The following is a 12483-nucleotide window of genomic DNA, read 5'->3' on the forward strand; positions in this document are numbered from 1 at the left end:
GTCTAATATTGTTTGAAATAGGTCTGTCTCCCATGAAACCTGACATTCATCAATTATATCTTCTAGAACACATTTAATCTTTTTAGCAAAAAGATGGTCAGATTGTTTAGTTTCAGCTTGTCAATTGCCTCAAAGGTATCTTTAATTTAAATAGGAGATTTACACAGAATATTGCCATCATCATCAGTTCTGGGAATATGGTCCATGTCAAGGGAGTTAAAAAATAAATCCAAGTTATGTTGAGAGTGTCTAGAACGATTTCTTTACGATTCTTTAAAACCACTCAATTTACATGAAAACTATTTATAGAATTTAGATGATTTTGCTGTTTCTCTAATTTGAAAAAATAGCTAGAATCCCTCTTCCAGCCTCCTTCTTCTTGAACGAACAAAAGCACACTTTGCTTTAGGCACATACAGGTTAGCTAATGAATTCTGTAGTTCAACCAATTCTGATTTCTGGTCAACTGATAAATTTTCAAAGGGGATGAAGGAGAGACAGACAATTCTTTTAACATGCTGAGTTCCTCTAAGTTATATTGGTTGGCTTTTTTGAGTTCTGGAATATTCTCATATTCTCATACCTTCTCATCTGGCTCATCTGGTCACTCTGAAGCTCAGGAATGACAATGACATCAATAACAAAGCACAAAAGTTATATTTGCAATGACCACACACATTATGATGGCAACTAAAACATATAATTTGTTAAAGCAGGGCCCAGCACTTGATCCGTGTAGCTGCAGCTGCTTCCTGCTAGCTGACATCACCTCAGGCGTGCATGTGCTTCATTCTATATGGAAGTTGCTGATGGCACCCTCTCCAAAAGACCCCCCTTCCCAATTCATGCACTTTACACACTTTTATTCTGAGGATATCACCATGTTGACAGGGTTACAATTTTTTTTTTTCAAAAATACAGATAAAAGATAAACCCCCCAATCAATCAACAAATAAAAGGTTTATTTAACATGGTTTTTATACTAAAACACCACTAAAGAAGAGTAAAACAGTCTGCTATATTGCATGCAGATGTGTGTGTCTTTGTATTATTGTGTATACCAATACAACCATGTGTACCTATGTACCAATATGTATTATATTGGTACCAAATGTATTGCTGGTTTTAATGGATGTTAGTTGTGTTAAGTGTTTGTCTGTATCCGGAATGTTCTTCATTGCTGATATTAAATAAATATCTGCCTGGTTTCTTTGAAGAAAATATATTTTAAGTAAGTTAACTTGATGGTATGTTATTATCATGAAATTATCACTACTTTGCAATCAAGTGAAAACTGATTTTACAACTGAATTTACAATTTACAGCTATTTAAATTCAAGTAGGTGACCTATTTAAAGTATTAATTCTAATAATGCCTTAATTAAAAAACTTAATTATTTATCAGCAGGGGATAAAAAAATTAATTTGGCTAGTATAGTGTGCATGATTTGCTCAGTGATGTTGTATATATGTATTTGTTACAAGCTTAGATGTCTTTAATCTCTCTCTCTCTCTCTCTCTCTCTCTCTCTCTCTCTCTCTCTCTCTCTCTCTGTGTGTGCGTGTGTGTGTGTGTGCGTGCGTGTGTGTGTGTGTGTGTGTGTGTGTGTGTGTGTGTGAGCTGAAATGATCCTCCTCAAATGAGGAATTTGACCATGAACACAGAAGTGATGGTAGTGAAGGCCATGCTGACAGCAGAGAAGTGACCCAGAGCCGAGTTACACAGGTCAGTAGAACAGCATGTCTTCGTTATCTGGTATATCTTTGCACTTGAGTTGGAGAAGAGAGTCTCCTGTTCAGTTTTATTGCATTTGGACACTTCGAGACATCCTTTCATCTTAATATCCACGAAACCAACTGAAATTGAGATGCAAGAAAACACAGATTAAGCTTTAAAATATAATTTTAAAAAAATGACTGAGAACAGAAAAAATAACATTAACAATGTTCTTCACCCTGGAAATAGTAACAAGTAATTAAAATTAATTATTCAATTTTAGTATATTAAATCTTACGATTTAAGGAGATGCAAAAAATAATGACTCTTTAAAGTTTGGTTTCTCATACTTTATGGCCTAATTGAAAAAAAAAAAAAAAAAAAAAAAAATGAGGGTGTTCAGCAGCTTTTGAACAGAATAAACTTACCAGCTGTCCCTAATCCACTGAAGCACTGCTGACCAGCATCACATGTCTTTTTGGTTGTGTAGCAAAGACTCCCTAAACCCAGTTTACAGTCATAACACTCCAGGGACTGACCTGAGAAAGAGCAGATTCATGAAAAATTTGAAGCTGTTAGTGACATGGTACCCCTCATGGTATTTATTAAAATCTTTTTTAAAAGGCATACAAGTTTCTTCAGTATAAAAAGTAATAAACACTTAGAGAACTGTTTGTGTTTGTGAATCTCCTGTTTTACTGGAAAGGTAGGGTAAGAGCATTAATGCGCGGTCACCGTGATTTTGCCAAGTAAGACATGTTCCTGGATCAACATCTTTGTTGATCCTGGAACAACATTTCAATCAACCAGTCAGATTTAAGGGACATGTTTACAGTTTATGTCAAGTTTAGGCTTGCAACCAGGGTTAGGTGCTTCTACATCAATGTTATTCACCTATCTTTCCTCTCTGATTTTAGGGATAAGTTATGGGTAGGATTAGGTTTAGGGGTAGGAATAGGGTTAAGACTAAATTTTCAGACTGGAATGTTGTTCCTGGATCAACAAAATATGTTGATCCAGGAATATATCTTACTTGGCAAAATCACAGTGACCATTAAGGCGCCATTTTGCACATTTGTTTCTCACACTGATCTAATAAGCATCATAAGTAACATTTTCACCATTTCTCAACCCTTTCTCTTCTCAGGTTCTGGTGAGTGTGCGAATCACGTGAAGCACCTGAAGTATTCACGTAACAAGAAGAAACGCTTGAAAATGACTATAAACCCTGCTGTTCTGGTCTGGTTTCTTTACTGCAGTACACATATGTGCTAAATGATGTCATTCACAGCAACAGAGGGATGAAGAATTGCACATAATCTTAAACATGTAGTTGACTGGAAACACAGAGTTCATCTACAATAATAGTTCACCCAAATATGAAAAAAAGAGGTTATTCCTTGTTCTAAATATCTCCTTTTTTAACCCACAGATTGAGTTAGTAAATGAATTTTCATTTTCTAAATGAGATAACATTTTAAGGTTACATTCATTCTTTAATATCTGGAACACGTACAGGTACAAATATACCCTTTGTATTACACACACACACACACACACACACAGAGAGAGAGAGAGAGAGAGAGAGAGACTGAATATTGTTGACAGTCTCACAAAAAGAAAAAAAAAATCTACACAGGCTAGTTTCGGTCACACCCTGGGTGGAACTTAAAACCTTTTAAGGATAAAGGATTAAAGCAGTCACTCCTCCTATCTACCACACCCACCCACTCACCCATGTTTATCTTTATATCTATGTGAGAGCATATCATAGATTAATATCAAGCGGCAACCTCCCCCAGTTTCTCTTCAAGCCAATACGGAAGTGACTTAAACTGCAATTCATCGACTGGCTGCTAGGGACAGGCTCCAAAAGAGAGCAGAATCTCATTGACTCCCATGTTAAAATGCCCAACTTTACAGCAGAATAAAAAACAAAAACAAAACATATTTACAGCCTGGTACAAATTGTGGTTTTGGTCTATACAGCTAATTTTGCCCTTCATGACAACTCTGAGGCGGGTGAATTTTTTTATAACTCATCCGTTTAAATTATATTAAGCCTTAAAGTTCTGCATAATTAAGGGCCTGGCCTTACCTCAACTAATTCCAGCCGCTGAATTTGGCATCTCTGCTGTGTTTGCGCTTTTTATTATGAAATAATATGGCTTGCTGTGTGATTTATGGTCGAGACAGATGTGCGTCTGTGTACATGTGCACACATGCGGAAGAAACAGAACACACATTGTTGGATCATCTTGGCATTGGCTAAAAGTTTTGTTCGTCAGATTTACTACAATGACAATGGCTGAAGTATATGCCACTCAAGACACCACACAATCCGACAGCACTGCTTAGATATTATAACTAAAACTGCTGCACTATTTTGAAAAATTATACTTTGGACGCGGGCTCATTTGTTTGTGAGATTCTAATGTATACGATCCTATACAGTTTTACAATATAAACGCTGCTCAGATTACATCATTTCTTGAAGAACGATGATGGAGAGCAGATCATTCAGAAGAAGTGATGCCAAAAATGGACAATATATCAATATTTCACGGATTTAACGCTTTTGTGGGCAAATAATGCTGTTTTTGTTTTTCAATGGACACCCAAGGACATTTTACCCAAGTGCGACAGGTTGGATTCATCTCACGATCGCTATTTTAATAGAAAGGTATAAAGTCCCGTTTTGATTGTGCATGTTGTCATTTACACCCGACACAAATTAACAAATTACTGGTGCTGGAGCATCTATATCATAAAAAAAGACACTGTAGATTGACAGTAAACCTTTAGAACTTTCAAATGATATAACTTGTTATCTTTATTAATATTTTAGATATTTAGATATTTTAGCACGTCGCTCTAGGCCATTGCGCGTTATGAGTATTTGCCCATTTTCAGTTATCTGGGAGTGACGTGCGATGATACGCTGCCAAGATGGCAACGGCCGCTTTTGGGCTTCAAAAATGCTCTTCAGAAATCTACAGGTGATGTCACAGACACTATGTCCATACTTTTTATACAGTCTGTGATTAATATACAGTAGTTAACCCCCAATATAAAAATGTACAAAAAGAATACCATATTTATGAATCATTTTTACCTTTAAGGACTTTTTTTTTTTTATCTGATTAAGCACCATTCTGAAGATAATTTTGAACCTAAACTATAGCAAACTAACCCCCATCCATATACACTTACTCAAGCTTACACAATGAGTACACACATCATATACTGAATGATCCATGTTACATTTGAAATAGTTATTTTCAAGTTCTATTTCCAGTCACAGTTCACTAACAGGGTTTTGAAACATGAACTAATTAAACAAAACCATTCAAGTAGGATAAAGGCAATAGGGTAAACAAATTGTCTGAGCCATTAAATACTCTCAACCACCACTTTGTTACACAGAGATAAACAAGCACATTTATAATTTCTACAACATTCATGAAGATTCAGGTGTGCTGTTTTGTAAGATCTGGGCAAGCATAGACCTGATTGTGACATGTCAGATAATTACTAAGTTCTTCCATCTTTTCTGTGAAATGTCTTTCTTTTCTTTAATCCCTGTTAAACCTGTTCAGGCACATGATCAGCTGATCTTCTTTAGAGCAGATTTTCTCACTGACAGTAAAGTGGGTGGAGGTTAGAGTAAATATGTCTTTGAAACCGAATGTTGTTTGATACTGTGCAAAATAGACACTTGGTTACCAACCTAGTAGTCGGTAGGTTGTAGACATTAATAGACATTGTCTACTACTAGTAGTAGACATTGATGTCTCTTAAAGATTCCAAGTTTAAATATGGAAAATAAAAGGTGGTGAGATTTAAAGCTACTTCAAATGGTTTCCACAATTACTCAGTTTTGTAATGGTGGAGTTGGAGTTTTGTAATGGTGTAAAATGTCACCTGGTTTGTCTGTAACAAATTTTATTTATTTATTTATCAGTTTATTTAACAGGGACAATGCAGTATAACATTGCTACAATTTCAAGCAGCCGGTGCTCCACATACAGGCTTCTAGCCAAAGGCTAATTTGCAGCCCTAAAATGCTGCATATTTATTTATATGAAAATAACACTATGAGCTATAAATAAAAAGAACCATGTCTTTAAATGCATACATTTCCACCGTGGTATCATCCTTAGAAATATGTGAAACTCTTGCAGATAAGATAAGAATGCAGATTCATTTAAAGTGAGTCGCCCCAGGCTACAGCCTGAAGGTGCTGCTTGCGTTTCAGAGGTTGAAAATTATGAGAAGCATCAGGCACTAAATTTATGAGTAGTTTTTCATAGCAATGAGCAGAAGAAGTCTGGTTCACTAAATACAACGTATATTGCATATATGAAGTATAATGTTGCAAATATATGCTTCAGTATTTAGTTAATTTTTCTGAATATATAATTACATGTTTATAATACTATATAATATGTTTATTAATATTCAATGAAACAAATTATTATGGAATAAAATTAATTTTCTTCTTTTTGGTGATTGAATTGGAAAAGCGATCCAAACATTTTCTTAGTAATTATAAAGTTATTAAGTAGTCTGTAACTATATTATTATTAAAAGGTCTTCTTCATGATGACTGAGCTGGATAATAGAGGAGTGAGCAAACAACACAGCATCAATTTATGTATTGAGAAGCACCTATAGTGTTCAGCAGTGTGACATGCTAAACTATAGTTATTGTGAATGCATGTTGTGCATATTAATTAAACTACATGGAGCATTTGTACTTTTAAAAATTCATTTGTCACTCTGCAGGAAAGCACTGGCCATAATAAAAATAACTCTTCTTAGGATACAGGATACCAAAACAAATCAAACCAAACAGAACAACCAACATAATTGTCGAGAACAGACCATGAACTGAACAAACTCGGGGTTTAAATAACACTAGTCAAACTAATCAATGAAATATAGAGAACAGGTGCAGATCTGAAATAAACAAGTGAAAAAAAACAAACAAACAAAAAAACACCCAAAACAGACAATAAACCCAGAATACTCATAATCTGTCACCCCTTAATGTGTCAAACAATTTATTGAGGAATTTGAGGCACAAATTACTGGGTGCACCTGCAATCAAGGCCAATGGAACAACAGCTACAAAAATATTTTCTTCTTATGCTTTTTTTTTTTTTTTTTTTTTTAACTAATATTTTTCATTACATAAATACTGCTCTGATCATTTCGAAAATGTAATGTAATATATATAAATAACACACTTAAATAGCTTCAAAGTAATTTGTGTAATTGGCTTGGTGTGTAGACAATCGTTTTTTTTTTTTTTTTTTAAAGCTAATGTGATTGTAATTTTAAGTTATTAAATAAAATAATATAGTTAATTAATTATATATGTTATTACTTTAAATTTTAAATATCCTTAAAAGTATTTTTGGCAGGTTGTAGTTTCTAAAATATTTCCCAACATTGTTTCAAAACAGTTTGGATGGTTTGATGCATCTTCCACATCCGATAATTGAACCAACACTACCCCCATAAACACTCAGTATATTTTTATGGATATTATTTTTAACCCATTTTCACATAAGATTGTGCAACAAATCTTCTCCCCTAGTTTGTCTAAATGAGCTGTAAATTTTTCATCATGTTCTATTTTCTATTCTATTCTATTCTATTTATCCATCAGGAAAATAATGTAACGCTTGGTATTTTAATGTGACACTGGTTTCACATGAACAGTGAATTTTTATGCTGTTCAGAAATTTTATGCAAGTTGATTTTCTGATCATATTTTTTTTTTCCAGGCACATCTTACCAATTCCAAACCACATTAATCTTAATAACTACTGTTAATTTTGTATTTAATCATTTATAAGTGATATATAATTGTTCATGAAGGCTGGAAATGAAAAACACCTTATATTCAGGTGTGCAAAATTATTAGGTACATTTTCTTTTACAGATAAAATGAGCCAAAAAAAGAGATTTAACCCTTAAAATTATTAAATGCCCATGAGGAGGATGCAATACTAATGCAATACTAGAAACTGCAGTTAAGGCATGACCATTGAGCAGAGAAATGCTCACTGGGTCAGCAGGGTCAGACAAAAACAGGTGGAAAAGAAAAGACACATGTTAACTGCAAGAGAATTAAGAATTAAGGTGAAGAATTAAGTCAGGAACCCTTTAATCTCCAGCCCCACTATTTTCCAGAACTGCAATCTACCTGGAGTCTCCAGAAGTGAAAGGTGTCAGGATATATAAAAAAGCATCTTACCCACTGCGAAATACAGAAAGACTGCAAAGAAGCCGAAAATTATTTTGTTCATCTTTCTTGCTTTAGCTGAGTTCAAGTAGAAGACCGTTACACTCTAGTCAGACTGCTGTAAACAACGGAGATCCGCTAGATTTATAGGTCCACACCCATGGCATTGCCCGTTACACTTCTGAACACAGTCCTGCAGTGGTCTGAGTCACCAGGGCGCGGTGTAAATTAATACACATACACACATATTTTTGTTTTCTTAAAAACCCAACAAAAACCAAACATTCCATTTTGGTTGTGAGAACGTCGAAATTAGCAACTTTTCCATCAGCTTCATTTACATTGAAAACTTAACATCGAGTAAAGGTTGTTTGGTGTTCTTGAATAGGCCTGTAATCGACGATGGACATGGAGTATTGCATTGCAGGCAGCCGCTGCTATTCTGTGAAGGCACCCCAGCAAACATTTGGACATTTAATTACTGTTGAAAAGACATCAATCCAACATGTCCCATCATGGTTGAAAAATACTTCCAAAATAAAAGTTGATTAACATCTTCTGGCCTTGAATTCCACGTCTTTTCTGCGCGTCCCTGGACGTCTAAATGTGTCATCTTCTGGATGTTTAGAAGGTGTGTGTTGCTTTATAATTTAAGTGACCTGAACGTCTATAAACCATTTTAATCACGTGTACATCACAAACAATAACACATTATTTGTGGACTTAGGCAAAAATTAGAGTGATCTAATTTAGCACAACATATTTTATTGTGAATATTACGTTTTTGAAAAATGTATTTCAATTGTTAAACAGCTATTCAAACAAGAAAATAAAAATAGTATAATGTGAATAATTCTGAGTCTGTGGCAATAGCATTTTGTCTAACAGTTTTACATTTGTCACAGACACGCCAGGCTCTCCCATCAGCCAAATCACTGCGCACTCCCTCACCCGAGTACTGATCACACACACCTGATCCCCATCTGCACCTCATCACCACAGACTATAAAACCAGCACTCACCTTCTGCCTGTTGTCCGATCTCGATCTCTTCATCTTCTAGAAATACCTACCTGTTTCCACTCCAGTGTGTTTCCCAGTCTTCGTGTATCCAGCGTCCGTGTGTGTGAGTGTGTTCACCTGCCATCATCTCCAGACCTCCGCTCCGCTTCCACTATCCATACCTGCAAGTACAAGGACAGTATCAGTTGGTTTCTACATCCATCTCCTTACTATTCACCATCTGCTTACCTCCTCTGTTGTTTATCCATTGCTGTGTTCTCAATAAAAGTACCATCAACTCGCCATCTATGTCTCTCACCATCTGTCCGTAACAGAAGATTGGACCAACACAGACGAGTCCACAGCATGAATTCCTCAGATCCCTTCCAGGAATTAGTGGACCAACTTCACCAAGTACTTACCACCAATCCACCTCCTGCCACACCAGCCATAACTTCCGCAAACACCGCCGTCACTCCTTCTCCTCCGGCATACGCCAGTCCCATGGCCAAACCAGCGCCCTTCTCTGGCTCGGCGGAGGATTGCAACGGCTTCCTACTGCAGTGTTCGCTGGTCCTGAAGATGCAGCCGCACCTGTACCCTGATGATCGCTCCAAGGTAGCCTTCATTATCTCTCAACTCAACGGGCGTGCACTCCAGTGGGCTGAAACGATCTGGTCACAAGACGGACCAGTAACCCAGTCGTTGAAAAATTTTGTCACCCACTTCAAGGAGGTTTTCGGCAGACCTGCAAATGATTCATTCAGCCGGTGAGCAGTTATATCATCTAAAGCAAGGATCCATGTCTGTTAATGACTATGCTCTTAAGTTTAGAACCCTCGCGGCTGCCAGCGGATGGAATGAGCAATCCTTAATTACCACTTATCGACAAGGACTGGAACCCAGGGTACGACTGCATCTCGCTGCATACGAGGATACCATCGGCATCGAACGCTTCATCCAGCTCTCCATCAGATTCGCCACTCGTATGCAGTCGTGTCTCAATGAGCACCAGGGCCAGTCACAATACTCACCATTCCTCCGTCAGCCAGAATCCATCAGCCCTCCAGAGCCAAGCAACAAGCCCATGCAACTAGAGAATAATCGTCGGACTCAAGCTGAGCGGCAGAGGTGGCTGTCCCGGGGCTTTTGTCTATATTGTGGTGCTGCTGGGCATGTCATATCTGCATGCCCCATTCGTCCGCCTCTATCCATGGTGAGTGCCATCCTCCCTTCCTTGAAGAAAATGAAGCCACTCACTACTGTTGTAATTCTTACTGCCGTCAATGTCTCAATTCCAGTCAATGCCCTCCTCGACTCCGGGTCAGCCGGTAACTTCATCTCTGGTGCCCTCTACCGCCAGCTCAAGCTCAAGACCACTGCAACACCGTCCATCTACCAGATCCACTCCATAACTGGTAAACCTCTCAGCCGCAAGCGAGAGCGAGATTTATGTGCCGGTCCCATCAAACTCCAAGTAGGACTACTGCACGTGGAACAACAACATTTCCTGGTTCTGGAGGATTCCACCGTTGATGTGATTTTAGGGTGCCCCTGGTTGGAGCAGCACAATCCCATCATCTCCTGGACCACCGGCGAAATCCTGAAGTGGGGCGACACCTGTTTCCCAGACTGCTTCCCTCACCGTCCTCAGCCTTCTCCTTGTCAGTACGGGTACCCATCTGTTCAACCTCCATCGAAAGTCCAGTGGAAAAGCAGTCTGTGGACATTCCACCTTGCTACGCCTCCTTCAGTGATGTCTTCTGCCCTCAGAGAGCTTCGAAGCTGCCTCCACACCGGCCATGGGACTGTGCTATTGATCTGCTTCCGGGTAAGTCAGTGCCCCGCGGGAAGATCTACCCGCTATCCATCCCAGAACAGAAGGCCATGGAGGAGTATATCAAGGAAGCATTACATCAGGGCTACATCAGACCTTCCACTTCCCCTGCTGCTTCGAGTTTCTTCTTTGTGGCAAAAAAGAACGGAGGCTTGCGGCCCTGTATCGATTATCGAGCTCTGAATCGCATCACGGTCAAGTTCCGTTATCCTCTTCCCCTCGTCCCAGCGGCCTTGGAATATCTACGCGGTGCCACTGCCTTCACCAAGTTGGACCTCCGCAGCGCGTATAACCTCATTCGGATACACGAGGGGGACGAATGGAAGACAGCTTTTGTGACCCCTACTGGCCACTATGAGTACTGCGTGATGCCGTATGGTCTGGTCAACGCCCCCTCCGTCTTCCAGGATTTCATCCATGAGGTTCTCCGGGAGTTTCTCCATAAGTTTGTCCTGGTCTACATCGATGACATCCTGATCTACTGCCGGAGCATGGCCGAACATCGCCACCACGTTGCAGAGGTCCTGCAATGCCTGAGAGAGTTTCATCTATTCCTCAAGGCTGAGAAGTGTACCTTCCATCAACCCTCAGTGCAGTTCCTTGGATATAAGATCAATAGCAGGGGCATCCAAATGGACGAGGGAAAGGTAACAGCTATCAAGAACTGGCCCACTCCATCTACAATCAAAGAGCTCCAGCGATTCCTCGGGTTTGCAAATTTCTATAGAAGATTCATCCAGAATTACAGTTCCATTGCACTCCCTCTGACAAGTCTCCTCCGTGGTAAGCCCAAGTCTCTGTCCTGGTCTCCTACAGCCAACCAAGCCTTTAACACCCTCAAGGAAGCCTTTACCAGCGCACTGCTCCTCGTGCACCCCGACCCAGAGAAGCCCTTCATAGTTGAAGTTGACGCCTCAACCACCGGGGTAGGAGCGGTGTCTCAGCAGCAGGGGAATCCAGCCCGACTCCATCCATGCGCCTTCTTCTCCTGCAAACTCAGCCCAGCGGAAAGAAACTACGATATCGGCAACAGGGAACTTCTGGCCATCAAGCTGGCGCTTGAGGAGTGGAGGCATTGGTTAGAGGGCGCTAACCACCCTTTCACTGTACTCACTGACCACAAGAACTTAGAGTACTTAAGGGAAGCCAAGAGACTAAACCCCCGTCAAGCTCGCTGGGTGCTGTTTTTCACACGTTTCCATTTCAACATTTCCTATCGTCCTGGCCCAAAGAATGTGAAAGCTGACACTCTGTCCCATCTCTATCCCTCGGAGGAAACCAGGGAGGAACCTGAACCTGTTCTTCCAAAGGACATTATCATAAGCCCCATCCAGTGGTCTCAGACCTCCGTGCCCTCATCCAATGCCTCTACCAACGCTCCGCCGGGCTGCCCACCTGGTTTGCAATACGTCACCAGAACCCACCGCACTCCACTCATCCCCTCGTCACACACATCTCTGGGCACTGGCCACCCAGGGGCCAATGAAACCCTCTCGCTGCTTAAAGAATGCTTCTGGTGGCCCAACGTGGCCAGGGATGTGAGAAGGTACATCCAGGGATGTCAGGAATGCGCCATTTCCAAGAGCCCTCGTCACCTTACATCTGGCAAGCTCCTTCCTCTGCCCGTTCCCAACAGACCCTGGTCACACCTAGGGGTGGACTTTATCACCGAC

At 39.8% G+C, this 12483-nt stretch overlaps 1 protein-coding gene across 1 annotated transcript; it reads right to left on the reverse strand.

Moving 5' to 3' along the window:
* Nucleotides 1-640: 640 nt before the first annotated feature.
* On the reverse strand, nucleotides 641-8065 carry spaca4l (sperm acrosome associated 4 like). The gene is made up of 3 exons (XM_051872903.1): nucleotides 7985-8065; nucleotides 2145-2255; nucleotides 641-1856 (listed from the first exon to the last, which is right to left on the reverse strand). The coding sequence occupies exons 1-3, from the start codon at nucleotides 8034-8036 to the stop codon at nucleotides 1636-1638; spliced, it is 384 nt and encodes a 127-aa protein (XP_051728863.1). The 5' UTR covers nucleotides 8037-8065; the 3' UTR covers nucleotides 641-1635.
* Nucleotides 8066-12483: the final 4418 nt, after the last annotated feature.

This window comes from Ctenopharyngodon idella, chromosome 19, assembly GCF_019924925.1.
Source record: "Ctenopharyngodon idella isolate HZGC_01 chromosome 19, HZGC01, whole genome shotgun sequence".
Taxonomy (NCBI): domain Eukaryota; kingdom Metazoa; phylum Chordata; class Actinopteri; order Cypriniformes; family Xenocyprididae; genus Ctenopharyngodon; species Ctenopharyngodon idella.